This window comes from Delphinapterus leucas, chromosome 16 (assembly GCF_059928025.1).
Source record: "Delphinapterus leucas isolate spDelLeu-1000000601 "Yukka" chromosome 16, BTC_Dleu_Yukka2, whole genome shotgun sequence".
Classification (NCBI taxonomy): Eukaryota; Metazoa; Chordata; class Mammalia; order Artiodactyla; family Monodontidae; genus Delphinapterus; species Delphinapterus leucas.
Genome location: NC_143144.1, coordinates 82,230,760 through 82,252,577, shown reverse-complemented (window position 1 = coordinate 82,252,577; position 21,818 = coordinate 82,230,760). Strand labels below are relative to the sequence as shown.

General features: G+C 43.9%; 1 protein-coding gene across 1 annotated transcript in view; it reads right to left on the bottom strand.

Annotated features, from left to right (window-relative positions):
- DOCK1 (dedicator of cytokinesis 1) overlaps nt 1–21,818 on the bottom strand; it is a 527,459-nt gene that overhangs the window by 81,023 nt on the left and 424,618 nt on the right. Inside the window, exons 32-33 of the mRNA XM_089898353.1 lie at nt 17,102–17,160; nt 5,815–5,963 (exon numbers count right to left, since the gene is read on the bottom strand). Coding sequence (XP_089754479.1) covers nt 5,815–5,963; nt 17,102–17,160 — 208 coding nt within the window. The remainder of the gene's footprint in view (nt 1–5,814; nt 5,964–17,101; nt 17,161–21,818) is intronic.

Genomic DNA, 21,818 nt, shown 5'->3' with positions numbered 1-21,818 from the left:
GCAATATTTCAAACCCTCCAGCAGCCTTTACAGCTAGCAGAAGGCTCAGATGATGGTTAGCATTTTTCAGCAATAAAGTAGTTTTTAATTTTTAGCAATGAAGTATTTTTAATTAAAGTATTGCTTTTTTAGACATAATACTATTGCACACTTAAGAGACTACAGTATAGCGTAAACAACTTTTATATGCACTGGGAAACCAAAAACTTCATGTGATTCGCTTTATTGAGATATCCCTTTATCGCGGTGGTCTGGAACCAAACCTACAATATCTCCTGGGTCTGCCTGTATGGGTGCACTTTGCCCTACTCTCTGTTTTTTAAGAAAAGCTTCTCACAAGGTTCTGGAGGTAGGACCATGGTTTTAGACCACCCCGTAGTATTAGAGAGCTCGGGAAATTAGATGCTCTTTGGTTCTGCACCCCCCGTTGGAATTGTCCAATCCAACAGCACTGCAGAACCATGCCCTTCTCTTTAGCATCACTGGAGGGGCTGCAGGGGAGAAAGGCAATGAACTGTGTCTGTGTGGATCACATGGCCAAGAAGAGGGCACTGGCCTGGCAGAGAGCAGCCTGGTTCTCTGACACCTGTGGGGATCCGGGCTCATATGCTGACACCCGAAATGTAACTGATCCCCCCAAATCTATCACTCAGCCTTTAATCCTTGTGCTCAGACACACTAATATTTTGATGTATATTGCATTCCTCTTGCTTAACCACTCTGTAAACTTAATTACACACTTAATTAATCTCTGGCACTCCATATCCCATATTCTAAAATCCCCACATCCTTCTACGTCTAACAAGCGGGCAGCTCAGTGACCTTGAAGCTTTTGTGAAATACTCAGGAGCCTAGAGGTCCCAAGCCCTAGACCTGCAGCAGCCTGGCAGGGGAACTGGCTGCTACACCTGGCAACACCTTGGACAGGTGTAGCTGTGCCCCACTGCTATACAACCCAGACCGAGGATTGACTTTAGGGCTGTATTAACTGACAGTGGACTCCAGGAACAAGTCTGCACAGTAAGTCCTGTTGGTTAGAGATTATGGGAGTCTAGGCATCTCTTTGCTGGAGAGCTAATAGGATTCAATGTCATCAGAACTCTGAGTCCAGGGTATTATTTTCCATGACCTCTTGGACCACTTTTGGGTCTGGGGTTCAGTGAAATAAAAGCCTAATTTTTGGGCCATATTTCCCCTCTAATCATCCAAAATGACAGAATCAAGTATTATTTTTTAAATGAAAGCAAAAACAAACCAATCAACAAAATCCTAATGAACTGAAGAATAAACAAGATAAGATATGGGGATGTATGTATATGTACAGCTGATTCACTTTGTTATAAAGCAGAAACTAACACACCATTGTAAAGCAATTATACTCCAATAAAGATGTTTAAAAAAAAAGAATAAACAAGATAAAATCACCACCAAACTTATTCACATTCATATTACCGTTCAAAATATATTGGCTTTGCCACCAAGTGGCGGAAGCTGTCTGCATCCACTTGGGTTATTCAATTATTTGCTTAAGGTACCAGCCTGGGTGGTGGGAAGAGATTATTCACGGGAACTCGGGAACATTGCAGAACAAAGGCTACTCACATTCTAATATTTTTACAACTAAATAGGAATTTCTGGAAGTTATGCAGCATTTTGCTGACCCTCACGAAGATGACAGAAAATAGCTCCGTGACTGAAAATATTACTGTGCCGTGGAGCCTTTTCCATCCCATTTTCGTGAATGGTCTAAGAGCCCAAATAGTCATCTGCTGCAATTCTCAGCTGTTAGTTCTATATTTTCCGAAGACGTAACAAAGCATTTCCTTAAAAAGGTGCTAGGAGAGAATTTAAAGGCATGCTTTTCCTCTGAAGCAAAACCCAGAGAGGCTAAGACTCAGAATGGTACTCATCTGGGGGCAGGGATCTCAGTGAGATGGGGGAAGCGTTAGTTAAGGCTCATCTTGTGGCTCCATGTCCACTGGATGATGTAAGAGGCCCTAAGACAAGGATGACCCCAAACCTCTCCGTGCTAGCTGGGCAGATCCTGAAATCGTCACACATAAGGTCTCTCCTTTGGAAAAGAACAAAACAAAACAAAACAAAACACCCCCCGAGATTTCCCAAGGTCCTCAGTTTCAGGCTAATCGCGCTACTCTGGGATCTCTGGGATTGGGGTAGGGTAGGGTGGGGACGGGGGACAGTACTCTGGGATCTCTGGGATTGGGGTAGGGTAGGGTGGGGACGGGGGACAGTACTCTGGGATCTCTGGGATTGGGGTAGGGTAGGGTGGGGACGGGGGACAGTACTCTGGGATCTCTGGGATTGGGGTAGGGTAGGGTGGGGACGGGGGACAGTACTCTGGGATCTCTGGGATTGGGGTAGGGTAGGGTGGGATGACTTGAAGATCGGACGCATGCCAAGGAAAGTGAGAAGACAATGTATCCACTGGGACTAATGCACTGGAGGGAAGCAGTGGGAGAAGCATCTGAACAGCCTCACTCTGAAACATACAGCAAGCTCTAAAAAAGCAAGGCTACGCCACATGTTCAAAACACTGAAGTTCTGTAAAAATGAAAAACCTTAATCTTCCCCTAACTCCATTAGGTTTGCACATCTGCGATGACGGTAGAGCCAATTTAAGCCTTGTTCACGTGACTAATAAGGTTAGATAATTGAACTGGTGGCGGATTAAACAGCGGCCAGTCAGCTCCACCCTAGGAGCTCCCTGGAAGGAGGCAGGGAAGGCTGTGCCCTCCTGTTCTGTGCACGTGCAGCTACACACATTCACCAACATCACCGACAAGGAACAGAGGGCGTGCCTTGTGCTTAAGGAGAGCAGCCGCTGGAGGATGACAGTTGAACCGAGAACAGAAAGGAGTCAGAAAAGATACAGCAAGTCGAGAGACAAATGCCGTGGTCCAGGAGAGCCCTGGGATAGGGGGTGAGGGGAGCAGATGGACACTGGCTATGAGACAGAGGAAGAACCCACAAGTCACTGCAACCCACCATGGAGGCCAAGAGAGCAAGCCAAGGCCAGGCCAGTGGGACTGGACCCGTGAACCAAATGACAAGGAGCCAGGCAGAAATAGGGATGATGGGGAAGCAGCAGAGCCGGGAAGGATGACGTCACGTGGCATCCATGTGGCCTCCCGCGGGAGGCTGAGATAGGTCAGTAGAAAAATTGAGATGTCCCAGCGAAAAGGAAAGTGATCATTTCGCAATTCACCAGAACACATTAATATGGCAGAGAGATTTTTTTTCACAAGCTTTCATTTTTCTGCCTTGCTTTTTACCTTCGCGGTGTCCTACCTCCTGTCTGTGAGGGTACAAGCAGATGACAACACAAGGAACAAACGGCCAAGGATTCGTCACCAAAAAACTCGAGCAGCTCTTTACACTTAGCCCGAATGTGTTTTCTTTTTCTGTGGACCTTTGTCTTCATGTTCGTGTTTTTATTTACACATGTCCAAGTGAGGCATGTTTTAGGCTAAGAAAGCTGTGGTGGTGGAATTAAATGGGTGTAATTACTTCATGGTACGACTTAAACCATTTGGTTTTCTGGAAAGATGTCTCATGATGTTGGGACAGATTCTGAAGCCACTACTGGGCACACAGTGTTGAGAATGGAGGCAAAAATGCTGTGACTCTTGTCTGCTTTGGGCCGTTTACTGATAAACCTGAGAACTCTGTGAACTGGAGAAAATGAAGCACATGCACAGAAGACGGTTATAAGACATTTTAAAACTATGGTGAAACAGGAGTGAGACAATGAATGGGAGGATGAGAACAATTCAGAAACCAAACTCTCAATTCCAACGGCCCTTATTTTGACCCAAAGACTCCTTGAAAGAATCACAAATGACATAATGTTTTAAAGGTTTTTGATCCTATATTCCCGGGCTAGTAACATTTATCTATATAGATACATTTTTCTCCTTTACCTGATTCTTTAATTTAATAGCATCTTTCCATAAGGTCCTCCTTTGAGGCTTGATTCATACAAAATTCAAAACATCTGATGCATTTGCAGCCTAGGGAAGAGCATTTTAAATTACAGTTCCTAGTTCTGGTGAGTTGGCAGTGAGACGGGGCCATGATTTCGTGCCGGTGGCAGTAGGGATGGGTCACATCTTGTGGCAATAAGATCAATTGGCAGTAATGTCAAAAGTCACACAAAATATTTTGAATCAGCAATTGCATTTTTGAGACTGTACAACAGGAAAACTTTCAAAAGAAATTCAAGCTACATGCATGATTATGTTCGCCACATGTTTAATACAACCTAAATGCCCCACTAAAGGGGATGGATCAGAAAGGAAGAGGTCACTCATTCTATGAAATGTTACACCATCCTCGAAATCATGGTAACTACGCTGCAGTCGAGGAAAATGTCCTTGATATATTGACAAACAAGAAGAACAATGTTAACAAAGAGGGGACAGTGTTTACGACATGACACCTCACGTGTACAAAGGCTGACGGTGAACCAGACAGACCAAACCAAGCCAGCTGCTCTTTCAAAATAGTCTAATTTTACAAATAAATAAATGTAAGGAAATCTTCCTCACCCAAAAGGAAGAAAGAAAAGAAGGAAGGAAGGAAGGGTGGGCTTTATGGGTTTGATTCTATATCTTACAACAGCTCTTTCGAATAGATTCTATTTCATACCAATTTTACAGCTCTGAGCTGGAGACATACAGATGGTCAGTGATTTGCTCAAGACCCAGGTGGTTCCTGACTGAGCAGGGCTTTAGGATCTACCCAGACTTCAGCGTCTGAATGCCATGCTTACAGACGGGGCTTCTTTGGGCTTTGTATCTGTCTCTTGTTCTGGGAAATAGTAAAATTGCTCTTCGTGGCTACTAGCTTCATGCAATAATGACAAAGAATGACCAATTAAAGGCTATAAACTATTCAAAGTTTCTGAAACTGGAAAGTACAAAAGTGAGGAAGGAAAACCTACTCTTGAAATATTAGATCTCACTAAATTCATGTTACCTTGATTGACGCAGTTTTGATTTCCATTCACTATAGGAATTTCTCTCTCAATTCCTCAGAAATTTATGTAAAATGCATAGTACATTAACTCCCCTGATTCACTATAATATTTTAACAGAGGTAGTTTTCAATTTAGAGGACCTCCTATCTCTGGCTTTTTCTCTTGCCTCCTGCAAGGCATCAGTACACAAAGGAGAAATCCATTGTACGTGCCTGTGTGCGGGCTTGTGCGTACCCACCCAGGAATCCATAAACACCATACTTATCCAGGGAAGGAGATCTTGCTCCTTTTCACATATCAATTATTCAGATTTTGTTCTTCATGTTGATACAGGATGTTTCTAGCACTTTACATACACTTTCTTTATGGAATTTTCATCAGTTCCATTGCACAGGTAAAAAGACCAAGGCACACACTTAAAATAAAGGCAAAGACTTTACACTTAAAAATAATTAACTCAGTAAGCAGCAGCCAGTCTGACAGAATACAGTAACATCTGATCAAAAGCTCCAGTGCACGTACAAAGGAGGGCCGGAGAGAGTTTTACCCAGATTTAATGTGTCAGTAAATCCACTTAAAAGTAAGTAAAAGCTAAAACTGGAGAACAACGTTCTGCGAAGATGAGAGTGAGATCCTCCCTGAGAACGACAGGCTTCTTCCACAAGGAAAGTCCAGGAGTTTTCTCTCTTAAGCTGTAGGGAATTAGGTTTTCCATATTCAGCATGTGTAACCGGAGAACCATCTATAAGTCTCAAGGTACTCAGGCTTGTCCCCCTTTTCTCTCCAAGCCACTTACTGCACACCCACGTCCTTACCATCTGGAAGCTTCGGGTGGAATGGAATTCACACTGCATCATGTCAAAGAAGATGGGGATGGTGGCTTTGCGAAGCTCTGTCTCAGGAATCAGTGTCATTTCTAATATTGGGCCGACCATTTCTGGAATGAACTTTATCTTGTGTTGACCTTGAATAAAGAAGTGCATTATTCAGAAATGTTTTAAATAAAGGATTCTGAAATGAGCTTCAATGGACAGAAACAAAACTACACAGACCATTGTGATTTTGAATGCTAGGATCTTGGGAATATGTATCCATTTTTGACCTACAGGCAACAATTTTGAGTGTGCCCAGTCTTTAGTATAAGAAGTGAACTGTATTCCAAATAGTGTAAGTGAAGCTGTTAAAAAAAAATCTACCCAATATAAGGCCTGCAGTCATGACTTGTCTGTTACCGACGACAAATGCCATTTCACAAACAGACAATTACATCACACACATCGGGGCCTGAGCAGCTAACGGGTACCCAATTTTGGAAAGAGCAGGGCTGGGAGACGGGACCCTTGGCATCTCGTTTTATGAAAAATGAACAAGAGTTGATAAAGTGAAGAGGTTAGGGCAGGTGGTCTCTTGGGCCCTTTCTGTCTGCAACATCATATCAAAAAGAGTTTACTATTTGGAAACTGTAAATAACGTCGAGGGATCTCTATAACGTTCCGAGTGACTGATCAGAGAAATCAAAACCAGACCTCAGGACGTGAAGCTGTGAAAATAGAAAGGATTCTGCCTTTTTTGACTTACTATTTGACTGGATAATGCTTATTAAAATAGCTACTTTATTAATCTTATATCCCACCTATCTTGTCCAGATATGATTTTTAAAGCATAAGATTATAATATTCATTATGATTCGCAAGGACAATAGTATATGCTTAAAACTTTTGAGAAAACTTTTCAAAAAGCTGTTTTAAGCACATACTTCTGCCCCTATGATTAATAACGAATATTATAAAATTAGCTAACACTTACTAAGTGCGACTACATGACAAGCCTCATAGAAAGAGTCTCACTGAATTCTCAACATAATTTTGTGAGACGGCTACCATTCCTCTCCTCTTTTTAAAAACCAGACCGTACTTTATTTTTTAATAGACTTTATTTTTTAGAGCAAAAGTGAGCAGAAGGTACAGAGATTTCTCCTATACCCCTGCCCCCATTATAACATCCTCCCCCAGAGGGGGTGCCCTTCTGAACTCTGTTTTACAGATGAGGAAACTGTGCATTTCCCCAAACCAGCGTGCTGTTCAGTGGAAATGGTAGAGCAGGACTGGAACCCGGTGATGCTGTGATTCTGAAGCATCAGGTGTGTCCCCCGTGCCCGGCCTGCCGGTCACGAGATCTTTCCAGGACACTAGGCCTCTCCATCTCGTGGTAATAGAAACGATGCTGGCTGTCCACACCACTCCCTTCTCCGTGTGCTGTCGTCATAACCCAGATGCCGAGGAGAGTGGCCTGTCATTTCATCTAGCATTACTGGGGTATCACACTTCTAAACTGGGTGCCCCAGAAAGTAGAGACAGGGTTCTTACAGGCTCCAAACCTTTTTATTTTTTTCTTTTCTATTTCAATTATTTTGTTGGAAATCTTGGTATCACACCTCTTGAGGCCTCTGCCTTCGACTCAGACACCGCTAACTCAAAATCTCCGTTTTTTCGTTTTTTGCTACCATTGTGCCTCACCCCAGCAGTGGCCTCCACACCCTGCTATGTCTAAATTCCTGAGGGCTGGGAGTGACGTGGGTGAACTTCCAGAGAACTTGAAGGGATAAAAGGCTGCCAGAGGGAAGGAGCTGCTGGAAAACTCATTTCTGAAAAAAGGGGGGCGTTGACCTTATGTAAGGTGATATGATTAAATTTAGAGGCAGGTCCCATCACGGAAGTGGTCTTTTATAATTCCTGCCTTCTTATCTTTAATTTCAGAAATCCTGATTTATTTTCATTTCACCCCATTACAATTTATATCTTTTTGTTTCCAACATATAATAGAAGAATGCACAAGAATTAAATGCTTGAATGAGTTATTTGTGACATTTTGTTATTAGCACTCGTAATTTATCCAGAGTTAATCAATGTTACTAACATTTTTACACAATCTGGAAATACAATGGATACACTAAATAATTTCATTTTCTTTATAACTCAGCTAATGCAGATTTCTGTAAAGAGAACCATTAAACAAATTTGGCTATTATAAATAAAGACCCTTAACAAAATACATAATCCTCGTAAGTGGTCTAAATTAAAGTATTCAGAAATTTGTATTGGGTGGACACATACATAAAATGCAACATTCAACAAGGAATCTGAATATAATTAAAATCTTATTAACCTTTACTAAATAATACTTTGACTAAGGCCCTAATATAACACGATTCTCATCGCTTCCCCAAATGCTTAATGTTTCTGAAAAGCACGTAAGTGATGCAAAGCATTCTCTTAAAAATGCTATTATATCCAGTCTCTCAGGTGACACTTTTCTTGTATTATGCCTAAAAAATGTCAAAGCCAATGTTTCAGAAAACAGAGGCTGGTGACAGAGTTCTTCATCAACCACAACTGCAGCGTCACGGAGGGCTCTGTCTCTCACTGACAGCCTTTGTTCCAGGCTGGGAGGATTGCATAAGAGAGAAACAAGTGGTTGCGAATGCAGGGATTGGAAAAATATGTTCCAAAAACGAAGGTCTCCTCAGTTTTGATTATTACCCCTCCCATTAACACAGGACACATTGGCTGGGGGCCAGCACTGAACTTCAGCCACAGTGATATCCCCAGGGTTTAACCTCGGAGAACCAATGGTCCTCAAGGTAAGTAAGCGTCGGATACAATTCTCCAGTATTCATCTTTTTTATTTCTTTCTTTCTTTTTTTTTTTTTTTTTTGGCATTTGCATTATGGATTTCCCCTGGAGCATTTAATGATGAACTCAGGTTTGGAATCAAAGGGAATCAAGGTGACTCCTGAAATGCAGGCTTCAAGAAAAAGAGGATTTACTTTCTTTTTTTCCTTTTGAGACAAAGGAAGAACAAACTAATTATCGGATCACAATGGGAATCGACGGATCACTCTGGTCACCTTGGCCAAACTCCTGGTTACCACTCCTCAATCCTTAAAAACCCACCGACAGTCTTCTTCTAGTGACAAAACACGGAGCTTCTTCCCTGGGAACCAGACTGCGCTGTCTCAGGGAAGCTGGCTTCTCCCCCATCAACAGCCTCCCCCTGGGTGCCTGGATGATCTCTTGACAATCATGAGTGTTCAGAAATCCGGGACCTTAAACATCGTCTAATCCCAGGAAAATCTCCATATACACAAGAGTAGACAGAGCAAAAATTTCCATCACCCAGTCAAACGGATTAGGCCCCACTGTATGTGGGTTTTAATGAAAAGCACACAATTTTTTCCAAGTCTCCAAAATACCCATGAAGGGAATCCCTGCGTGACAAATGTCCCAGACGGAACCTGGAAGATAAAGATCTTCCTGCGAGCACATTTGTTCTGGACAGACTGGAGAGACTGCGGGCTCCGGGGTGCTGTATGTAACAAACAAAATGTAAATCGAGGTGAGGAAGGCAAAAGAGAGCTCAGGTGCTCTGCAGGCTGCCGCACCGAGTGCGCTTTGATAAATAACTGAAGAGCTGAGTAAATAAGCACATCTGCCCCCCCCCCCGCCCCCCGCCTTTTTTGGGAGAGAGTCTGCCTTTGATTTCTCCTTTCACACTCAAAATATGACAGGTTTGGGAGAAAAAAAAAAAACCATGCTGCTGTGTCCCATGGGGCAGCACTGTGTCTGCACTTGCATTAAACTGAGCAACACAGACCCCGGATCCTTGTTCCAGTGCTGTGCAAGGAGGTGGGTTCTGGGCCGCTCACACCACACGTATGACTGGGAAGACTCAGAAGGAGACGGTCTCACGGCACATTCGGCTCAGGGCCTGATCCAGTGACAGGTGACTAATTGTAAGAGGATAAATATATCTGACGTCTATTTTTATTTTCTTGGTGGAGACTGCCAATATGATCTCAAACCTGAGCCCATTTGAAAATAATTTTTTTTTGTTGTTTAAAAGCTGTGTAGAAAATAGGTTGTATCCATCTTAGGAAACTGAGATGTGCTCTCGTTAATTTCTAGAGTGGCATCCTCAGCAATGACGCTGGAGGGCAGGATCCAACACCTGAGATTCAGAGCAGCAAAGAAAGGGCCAGGTGGCCGGAGGTGACCCCACGGAGCTAGCCTTAGCCATTTTGAGGGGAAGCTGGGCCAGATCTTGGGAGCAGCCGACATGTTTATTATTTTTTTTTAACTTTCAAACATAATTATTTTGTAAGCAAGGAACCCAATCACGTGGGTTAATGATTATTTCTTGCTGTTACCAAATCCCTGCCCTTCACTGACCACAGTCACAGTTTACATTTGACCTCCTGGCCGCTTCTCATGCCAGAGTCAGAGGTCCTGGTAGAAAGCTGCCAAACACAGACCTGCTGCCTTCATCACTGCATTCCAATCAGCGACGGGCAGGGATGAGACAGGACATTTGCTCTCTTAACTGTATCCTTTATGTTGCAAACCAAAAGTCTCTGTCACTTGACTCAGACTATTTAGAACGTAATGACATGATGTCGAGGGAACCAACCACTCGACCACTGGAGGCTTCACGAGGGCCCAGAGGTGGCTTCACAGAGAAGCTCATGCTTCCCTGGGCCCATCCCACTGTCTTGCATTGAAATCGTAGACACGGAGCAAATGAGGAGGAATCAGTTTCAAACTGTGCTCCATCTCAGGGATTCCAGAGATGACTTTGAAAACACTCTGAAGAAAAAAGAAAAGAAAGAAAAGAAAACCCGAGTGTCTGGAGCGCCCATGTGTCAGGCCAGCCTGGGCTTGGGCTCGCTTTTGGAGGTTCCCTCTGAGCCAGGAAGTGGCCCTTCAGTTGAAGGTCAGAGAGGAGGGGAGGGTCCCGGGTGAGCTGAGCTGAGACAGCAGCTACTAATCAAACAAGAAGGACGCCTTTTAGTGTGTTAAAAGCCAGTGTGAATATCTACCAGGGTGGCTCTCTCTACTTATCCTAAATGATGAGAAAAATACTACCAAGGCGTTTTGGAATGAAGCACTTGAAAACACACCTAAAAGGGTCCTTTTAGGAGAAATAGACTAGCTCAGAGTTTGTACTTTAGAGGTGACACTGAACAATTCAGAAGGTGTTGTCACTCTCTCTGGAAGCGCCGGGGTGAAAGATGACCGCAGAGGGCCCTCATGCAGAGGTATATCAGGTCCCCGCTGAAAAGCCTGGCCACAGTGGGTGCAGCCCATCACTCACTGGACTCCGGCACCTAGAAGAGCCCTGGGCTCCCACTTGTCCAGCCGAGAATGACTCCCTCCATGCCATTTCTCTGAACGTTCCTGCCCGCCCTCACCTGCCCCTCCCTCGGAATGGGGCTACAGACAGAACCTTCCTGGCAGGAGTCCCACAGTGTCTGACCTGCCAGGAAACATGAGAGATGAACCTGTCAGGGTAGGATCAATTAAAATGAATCATGAACAGTTCTAGGAGCCTTAGCATTTCACTACCGAGATCACCATATATATATAAAAAGCATTATTGAGCACCATATATACAGAAAGCATTATTGAGCGCCATATATACAGAAAGCATTATTGAGCACCATATATATAGAAAGCATTATTGAGCACCATATATATAGAAAGCATTATTGAGCACCATACATATAAAAGCATTATTGAGCACCATATATATAGAAAGCATTATTGAGCACCATACATATAAAAAGCATTATTGAGCACCATATATATAAAAAGCATTATTGAGCTTCAGAGTTAGAAGGCTCTTGAAAACTTCCGTCCAGCCTCTGCACCTTACAGCCTAGAAAGCTGAGTGAGGGAAGCCCAGACCGACTGCGTCACGCAGCCTGGCAGGAAGTTCCACTCAAGTGGAACTCATATCCAGTCTCTTCCCTCGGAGACCAGGGTGCCTGCTCTCTCCCCAGGGAAGGCAGGAAGACCAAGGACGGGACAGTCCCAGGAAGGTTCTGTGTTGGAGATGCAGCCAGGCACTCTGACACCGAGAGCCAGTACTTTGATGCTGGAATTTCAGCTGCTGCAGCAAAGTCCCAGTGGAGAGTTTCCTTAAGGGGTCCCCAGTTGACTCCAGGATTGATGCCCAGCAGGTGGGGGAGTGGATTCTCCTCCCAGTGAGAGCACAGGCAGAGAAGTCATCCCCACCAGCTCCTTCTCTCCACCTGGGAGCTCTCGCACTGGATTTTTATCCTGGAGAACCCAGCAGGCGCCTCATGTTAAACCAAGCTTCTTAATTTCCATGTTCTTAGTATTATCCACAGAGTATCGATTTCCCCCCCAAAGAGTTGTACATTTATTTTTCTGGATGAAGACCCATTTGAAAAAGACTCCATCCTTCATATAAACGGAAAGACAAAGAATATTTGGAAATTCTCCTAACATTCCCTAGAGATGTGACAGAGCCTTCCTTCACACACTTCTGCTGACCTCTGGGCACTCAAGAAGGATTAGGAGTCAAAGGCCTCTGAGGAAACCTGGCTTCAGTTGAAAAGAAGCCTCTGTGAACGTGCTGACCGCTAAGCCAAGTAGCAGGGCTGGCCCTCAAAACCCTGGCCCTGTCTGCTCAAAGGGCCATCAGGAAGGCGGTGGGGCCCAATGCCACGGCCTTCATCGAAAACCGTGTTTAGTTTTGTCACCTCGTTTCGTTCTGCCCAAGGAATGTAGATACATCAGGGCACCTTTCCAACCACGAAGAAAGCTATTCCAGAAGCACACAGATTGGGATACAGCTAAGGCGCCCCAGCTCTGGTGGAACAAACAAAACCCTGATGCAGTGGGGTGACTAGAGAGCAAGGTGGGCAGTGGCCTGCCTCCTTCTAGAGAAGAAAAGTCACTGGGGGATGGGGAGAGTGGAAGCCCTCCCCCCAACAAACCAAGGTAGGATTTGTGTGCCAATCTGAGAGAAGGAAGGAGAGCCTGGGCAATTCAGAGGCAGAAGCTTGCACAGGACCAGGAGTGGTGCTGAAGAAAGATGCCCAGGGCACCTCAGCACAAAACCAGCTGAGGACAGGTGCCAGGAAGAGCTTCATCTCAACTAGGAGAGGCCAGGTTCACAGAGGACACATAAAGGTGGTGAGGAGACACCAAATTATAATCAGTTGTTTATTCCTTTATAAGGAACATAACCAACAGAATGACATGTCATAGTGGCTAACATTTTAATAGAAAATTCCTTGTTATATTAATTAATTCACTTATAAATAAAATTGAATTAATTTCTTATCATTTTTACTTTTTTCTTGCTTATTGTAAGAATAAACTTAAGATGAGATCTACCTTCTTACATCTTTACATGTACAATACCGGATCATTAACTTGAGGCACCACGTGTATAGCAGATCTCTCAAATGTATGCATCTTGCAAAACTTCAACGTTTCCTCCTTTGACCAACACCTCCCCACTGCTCCCTCGGCACACCCCTGCCCCTGGCAACCACCATTCTGCTCTCTGCTCTAATGAGTTTGACTCCTTCAGAGATCTCATATGTGAGGATTCATGCAGTAACTGTCCATCTGCGACTGGCTTAGTTCACATCCAACAGTGGTCTTCAGGGTCTTCCGTTTTTTTTTCATACAATGGGATTTCTTTTATTTTAAGGCTGAATAATATTTCATTGTACATATATATACCACATTTTCTTTACCCAGTCATCTGTCGATGGGCATTTAGGTTGTTTCCATATCTCTGTTATTGTGAATAATGCTGCAACGAACATGGGAGTGCAGATACCCAGATTCTGATTTTAATTTGTTAGAATACATAACCTGGAGTGAGAATGCTGGATCATAGGGTAGTTCTATTTTTATTTTATTGAGGAACCTCCATACGCATCATTTTACATTCCCACCAGCTGTGTACATGAGTTCAAATTTCTCTACATCCTTGCAAACCCATGATTATCTTTTATTTATTTTCTTCGTAACAGCCATCCTAACAGGTGTGAGGCAATAGCTCACTGTGGTTTTGATTTGCATTTCTCTGATGATTAGTGATGTTAAACAACTTTTCATGTACTTACCGGCCATTCGTCTGTCTTCTTTGAAGAAATGTCTATTCAAGTCCTTTGACCACTTTTTAATTGGTTTATTTGTTTTTTTGCTATAGAATTGTAGGAGTTCCTTATATATTCTGGATAGTAATCCCTCATCCGACATGGGGTTTGCAAATATATTCTCCCATTACTTTTCATTTTATTGTTTCCTTCCTTTGTTGTGCAAAAGCTTTTTAGTTTGATGTAGTCTACTTGTCTTTTTGGTGCCATTTCCAAGAAATCATTGCCCAGGTCAAGGTCAAAAAGCTTTTCTCCTATGGTTTCTTCTAGGAATTTTATGGTTTCAGGTCTTACATTTAAGTCTTTAGTGTGTTATGAGTTGCTTTTTGTGTATGGCTTAAGAGTCCAATTTCATTCTTTTGCAGGTGGATATCCAGTATTAACAACACTATTTGTTGTTCACAAACCACTTGTTAAAGTCACTTTCCTTTCTTCACTGTGTATTCTTGGTTTCCTGTCAAAGATCAGTTGACTGCATATGTGTGGGCTTATTTCTGAGCTCTCTCTTCTGTTTCACTGGTCTATATGTCTGTCTTTATGCCAGTACCACACTGTTTTGATTTCTATAGCTTTGTAACTTATTTTGAAACCAGGAGGTATAATGCCTCCATCTTTGTTCTTCTTTCTCAGGATTGCTTTGGATATTCAGGGTCTTTTGTGTTTCCACATGATTTTTAGAATTGATTTTTTCAATGTCTGTAAAACATTCCACTGGAATTTTGAAAGCGATAACAATATCAAGTCTTCCAATCCATGAACATGAGATGTCTTTACATTTATTTGTGTCTCTTTAAATTTCTGACATCAGTGTTTTGTAATTTTCAGTGTATAAGTCTTTCACCTCCTTGGTTAAGTTTATTCCTAAATATTTTATTCATTTTTATGCTACTGAAAATGGGATTGTTTTCTTAATTTCTTTTACAGGTAGTGTGTATAGAAATGCAACTTTTTTTTTTCTATGTTGATTTTGTATCCTGCAACTTTTCTGAATTTGTTTGTTAGTTCTAACACTTTTTTGGAGGAGTCTTTAGGGTTCTCTACATATAAGATCATGTCATCTGCAAAGAGAGGTAATTTTACTTCTTCCTTTCTGATCTGGATGCCTTTTATTGCTTTTTCTTACTTAATTGGTCTGTCCAGACTTCCAGTACTATGTTGAATAGGAGGGGTGAGAGTGAGCATCCTGTCTTGTTTCCAATCTTAGAGAAAAACTATCAGTTTTTTACCACTGAGTATGATATTAGTTGACAATATATGCCCTTAACTATGTTAAGTTACATTCCTTCTATACCTAGTTTGTGGAGTTTTTATCATGAAAGGGTTTTGAATTTTGTCCAATGGTTTTTCTATATCTATTGAGATAATCTTATTATCCTTCATTCAATTAATGTAGTCTATCACTTTTATTAATTTGCATATGCTGAATCATCTTTGCATCCCAGAGATAAATCCCACTTGTTCCTGGCGTATGACCCTTTTAATGTGCTGTTGAATTCAGTTTGCTAGTATTTGGTTGAGGATTTTTGCATCTGTGTTCATCAGAGATGGTGGCCTATAGATTTCTTTCTTTTTTTTTTTTTTGGTAGTGTGTTTGACTTTGGCATCATGGTAATGCTCATGTCATTAAATGAGTTTAGAAGTGTTGCCTGCTCTTCAGTGTTTTAGAAAAGTGTGAAAAGGATTGACATTAATTCTTCTTTAAATGTTGGGTAGTATTCACCAGTGCAGGCATCTTGTCCTGGACTTTTGTTTGTTGTAAGATGATTCAATCTCTTTACTCATTATTGGTCTGTTCAGACTTTCTATTTATTCATAATTCAGTCTCAGTAGGTTGTATGTTTCTAGGAATGTATCTATTTCTTCTAGGCTGCTGGCACGTTAAGTGTTCACAGTAGTCTCTTATGATCCTTTTTATTTCTATGGCATCAGTTGTAATGTTTCCTCTTTCATTTATGATTTTATTTTTTTGAGTCTCCTCTCCTTTTTTCTCAGTAATTGAGCTAAAGGTTTCTCAATTTTGTTTATCTTTTCAAAAACCCAACTCTTAATTTTATTGACGTTTTCTATCCTCTATTTTGTTTATTTCTTCTCTAATCCTTATTATTTCCTTCCTTTTGCTGACTTTAGGCTTAGGCCTAGTTTTCTTTTTTGGTTGTTGTTGTTCCTTGAGCTGTAAAGCTGGGTTGTTTGAGATCTTTCTTCACCAGTAAGCCAACACTATACATCAATGGACCTAACAGACATATACAAAACATTTCCCCTAACGGCAGCAGAAAACACATTTCTCTCAAGTGCACAAGGAACATTCTCCAGGATATGTCACACATTAGGTCACAAAACAATTGTTAACGAATTTAAGAAAATTGAAATCATACCAAGTATCCTTTCCTGCCATGATAGAATAAAGCTAGAAATGAATAACAGAAGGAAAATTGGAAAATTCACAAATACTTGAAAGTTTAAAACTGCACTCCTGAACAATCAATGGGTCAAAGAGGAAATCAAAAATTATCTTGAGACAAATGAAAAATGAAAAGACAACATACCAAAACTTTGCGATGCAGCAAAAGCCATACTAAGAGGGAAGTTTATAGTGATAAATGCCTATGTTAATTTCTTATCTTAAACGCACATATCCCTTATTGTTTTGATTGTACAAGTACTCAGCCTACCACCGCCTGGTGGCAGTATACCTAAATACAGGGTCTAGTTTTGAGTTGGAGAATAAACCCTTTGGAAGGTAGATTATGTGAAACTGAATACAATAAGTGAGGGGCTATATAACAGTAGGATGAGCTACATGCTTTGATTCATGAGAAACGGAGAGAATGGTAGTTCTGCCCAGGAGCAAGAGTTCCAAGGCAGAGCTCTGCTCACCTGACACAAGAGGGCGCTCTCTTGACTCTTCTGTTTTCTCCACCAATCAGATTTCCTTCCCTTTACTTTGGTCTCCCGTCTCTCATTCACTGAAAGCATTTACTGCAAAGGTAGCAATTGCTCTCGGAAGGACAGAAGCTGTTCAGGTTTTTAAGATGCCCCAAAGCTGACAAACAGGGCCAGTGGCATCGCCCACCACCGAGTCATGATGTTCACCGTGATGCCCTGAAGTCCCAGTTACTCACCAAGGTTGTACCACATGTCCCTGATTTCGAAGCCAATCTGTCTCCTCATATCTCCGTACCTGAAAACCAGGGACAGGAAAAACGCTGAGTCACTCTATGGAGCATTTGAAAATCAGACCTGGATTATTTTTAAGTGCAATGAAACTCTCCCATCCCTGAGACAAATAAAGAGAGTGTCAAGCATCAACTTCTTTTGCCACCAAAAGGAACTGAAGGAGGAGGAATCCAGCTAGGGATCTCATTTTCCCATCACCACAGATTACATAAGATCCTCCCCTCTGTGGAAACATGGGGGAGGTGGTGGAGAGAAATGAAAGTATTTTCCTTTCTTCAGTCTCTAATGGCAGGAGAAAGAGAACCCGGCTCCTTGGCTTGAGGGGGAGTTTGTTTTCCACGCATGTTATAAGCATCCAGGAACCAGACACCAAATGACATCCTACAGCCTGGCACACAATAAGCAGTTCTCACATATTAAATAAGCCCTGGAGTCTTAAACAATCAGAGCAGGGAAGGCCTCTTCCATACAGCTCCCAGCTCCTGGCTCTTTCTTTATCATTTTCAATGTAAGGAAGGGCTTAACACCAAAAGATGTCAACAAACATTCCCCTGTTTTTACATACCAGCAAAAATAAATGCTAATTTTCTTCCCAGTGGGTCAGCGGGGGGGGGGGGGGGTGTTTCATGAGTAAACAGAATTTGATGTTTCAGAAGATAAACCTTTATTAGTTTGTGAGCAATGTAACATTTTCCTTTATTGCCTAAGGAAAAGGCTGATTCTATTACAAATAATAATTTGCAAAATTATCCTACAGTGTCACAGTGTAGCAGCTGTGTCGTGGCGCCTGCTCTGTGCATCCTTATGTCAGCTCATGTGGGAAGAAAAGCTCTGATTACAGATGACCGACTTGTGCCTCCACAGGTAGAGATCCGGCTGGTAAATCAACAGCCCCAGCTGGCTGCTACCCTTTATCAAAGTCTCGGGTACCCTAAGCACCCGTCTGTCACTTACAGCAGGAAAGGACAGCAGACCCTGCGAGAAGCTCAACCAGGAAAGATGAACACACCCAGCAGCTCCTCTTTGGAGAATTCAACCTTGGGAGCATCACAGCCGGACAGATGCCAGGGCATTCACTGTACCCGTGGAGAAACTGAAGTGAGAGGGCAGTGTTGTACCCCTTCCTCCGAGGACAAGCTGGTCCTCTGAGGTGAATGTATTACCTTCCAGTCCAGCCTGACACCAGGTGAGCGCTGGTGCAGGTAAATTCGGTGAGTGAGAGAGAGGGGATCTCTGCCCAGGAATGCTCCCAGCACCAAGCCACAGGGAGCAGGGACCGGGTCACCCTTCTGCGCCTAGCTGGCACCCAGAAGTGCCCCAGGGACACAAGATCTGAGCACCAGTGAGGCGTGCACCCTTTTGAGGCTTGCAGAGCCGTTTTCCAATCCCCATTTTGTTCCTGTAGCAAGGACAGAGGGGTCCCAGCACCCAGGCCTGGAGAGGATGTGGGTGGCTGCATGATGACTGGGAAGACCGTCCTCTGGGCATTTACCAAGAGAATAGGATCGGGGAGAGGAAAGCCACGCTCCATCCACTGCAGATGCTTCCTCCTCAGGCTGGAGGGGTCCGCGCTGTCCAGGGGGATGAGCTGCCTTTCAGGGGAGCAGGTGTCTGGGGAGGTGAGGAGTGTGGCATCGCAGGGAGGACCCCGAGAACGTAAACACCCCAGCCCCTGCTGCCAGGTGTTCAGACCTCAACACAGTGAGGACGCCAGAGGCCCAGAGGAGGTGAGAGCCTGTCCCAGGGGTGGGCCTGTCACTAACTCAAGCTTAAAGACTCTTAACTGCCAAGCAACTCCTTCTCAGCCCAGAACAGTATCTCTTGAAAAATACGAATGGTTAAAGCCAGGCTGATCTCCATCAGCGTCTGCGCCTTGCTGGCCCCTGACTCAACTTCCTCTCCCGGGTCTTACAATAATTCAAATCAAACCCCAAACTTCAGAAAGATAAAGCGCAGGCCAGCCTTGGCAGCAGCGGGCTCACGGGTTGGGTTTGGATCACCAGGAGTGACCCAATGGATGCCTCAGGCCCTACAGTGACTGCTGTCTGTCCAGAGCTGGACTTGACCCGGGGACCCCAGGAGGCGTGTGAGGAGAGGGAAGCCGGCCCCGTCCTGTCTCTCCGCCCAGCGCCTCTGCCCCTGCTGCCGGCGGAGCGTGAGGGGCTCAAGGATGCCTGGGTTACATTTTTCAGTGACGCTTCACTGTCTTCTACGTGGGGAATGATGTGTCTTCACAGTATTTCAGAACAGGGGGATTAGCAAAGATCTGAGTGCACGTCGCTCAGGAGAGTAAAGCCTCTGGTAGAAAGGTGCTAAAAATGCCATTATAATAGTCAAATAAGACACAGGTGCTCGAGGCTGGTACAAGATGAGTACAGAGCTGGAAGGTAAAGGGCAGGACCGAATCTCTCCAGCAGTAAGATTGATCTCTTCTCTCATTTTAATAAGAAGGCAGCTTTGACAAATCTATACACTTCTCAGCGTAATCCCCAGATGGAGTCACAGCTGTCACCAGAATTTAAGAGGGATTCCTGCACCATTTGTAATCCTTGCCCCAAGGAGGAGAAAAAAGCAGTAATGGAGAGTATCTGGGATCATGCTCCTACCTGGAGAGAGAATTCCAGAGCTGGTGGCAGCCTTAGAGATCGTTACTAAGTCCACGACTAACGATTTATAGTTGAGGGAACTGAACTAGTCCTGGGGGGGAAGCAAAATGACTTGGCCATGGTCACAGGGCAAGGGGAGAAGAGATGGCACAAGTCTCCAGACTCCCAAAGAATTCCTGTTCTTCACCCCCAGCATGCATCTCGAGGACCAGAGAGGGCAGACTTCCACGATGTCACAGCACAGCACTGTGTCTCACCCCTCAAAGTGCATGTGTGGTGTGTTTCATTTGATTTGATTCTCACAGTAAGACCACAAGGTGAGGAAGAAGACGTTCCCGTAGCTATCTTCCCGCTGAGGAAGCAGAGATTCCTGGGGGTGAAATGACGTGCCTGTTTCTGCAAAGCCGGAGTCACCCGGTACTCCCCACCACACCCAGGTCACCTGTACCCACCCACAAAGTGAGTGGACAACTTCAAATGGCCAGCCCAAGGGAGCTCCCAGGAGGCATCCTTTAGACAGTCCAGGTAGATCGCAGATCCCACATCCAGGCCTGTAACTCTGACCCAAAATAGCATGACTCTGGTCTCTGAGACCTTACCTTAGCACCTGCTTTCCTGAATCTTTGCCCCCAAAAGCAGAAATCCCATGTCCACCAGAGGTAGCCCAAGCCTGGGGGTAAGACCAACCTGAGACCAAATCTAAGCACACTGGGAAAATTACCTGACCACTCTGACCCTTGGTCTCCCCATGTGTAGTACTGGGATAATGACGGCATGATGCTCATCTATCTCCCAGGCCTTTGGGAGAACGAGGACACGGTGCCCTCGTCTGTCCTAACAAGCAACGAAGCCAGGCTGGTCCTTCCTTTAAAAGTTCAGAGTGGGCCTCATCACAGCATCCCCTTCATGGTTGCAATGGTCTTTTAGATTAATTTGTTCTGTAAGCATTATTCATTGTTTAATGAATTACTAAATGCTTACTGAAGGCCAGGCACAGAGCTAATATGGGGCCACTAATATAATGTGGGAAAGAGACACAATCCACAGACCTGAGGGACTATTAGCATGCAGCAGAGATGGGCATTAAACAATCATACGAGACTCACACATATATGTATATATAGTAGTTTTTTTGGTTATTATTTATGTTTTTTTGGAGGCCATGGTCACAGTTCTTTAGGAAAAACTGGAGGAGTGGGTCCAGGTTGGCTGTGGGAGAAGCTCTCTTAGAGAGTAATATTTACCCAAGATTTGAAGAAGGAAAGGTGTAATCCAGACAGAGAGGGGAAGAGACCAGCGGGTGCAAAGGCCCTGTGGCGGGGGGGGTGGGGGTAGGTGAGTATACGGACCAAAGAAGGCAGTGAGACTGGAGGACAGGGAGCTTGCCTGACTCCTTCCCCTCAAGAGGAGGGGTGTGCTGTGAACCAAGGCTGCAGAGGCAGGTTTATAAGTATTTTTTTTAAGTTTCAAAAACGCTTTTGCAATAAGAAATATACTTTACTAAGCAGTGTGCATAAAAATGTACGTATACAAAAGTTCTACGAAATAATACTTAACTTTACTACCTGCAGCCAACTCTGATGCTTCCTTATATTCTATTTCACCGAAAAAAAAAAAAAAAGGGAAAAAAATGTATGTGGTCTTGGGTCGTGTGGGTTGACTTGTGTCCTCCATAGAGATCTGTTAAAGCCCTAACCCCTACTACCTGTGAATGTGACCCCCTAAAGAGGGTCTTTACAAGATGTAATCCTGTTAAGATAAGGTCATGCTGGATGGGGCGGGCCTTAAATCCAAGAACTGGCATCATTATAAGGAGAGGGATACATTTAGAGACACAGACAAACAAGGCTGAAGGCCACGTGAAGAAGGAGGCAGAGACGAGAGTTATACAGCCACGGCCACGGAGCACCAGGGATGGGGGCCACAGCCACGGAGCACCAAGGATGGGCGCCACCCACCCCCAGAAGATAGGAGAGAGGCACGGACAAGGTCTTCCCTCTGAGCTTCCAGAAGGAACCAACTCTGCTGATGCCTTGGCTTCAACCTCTGGCCTCTG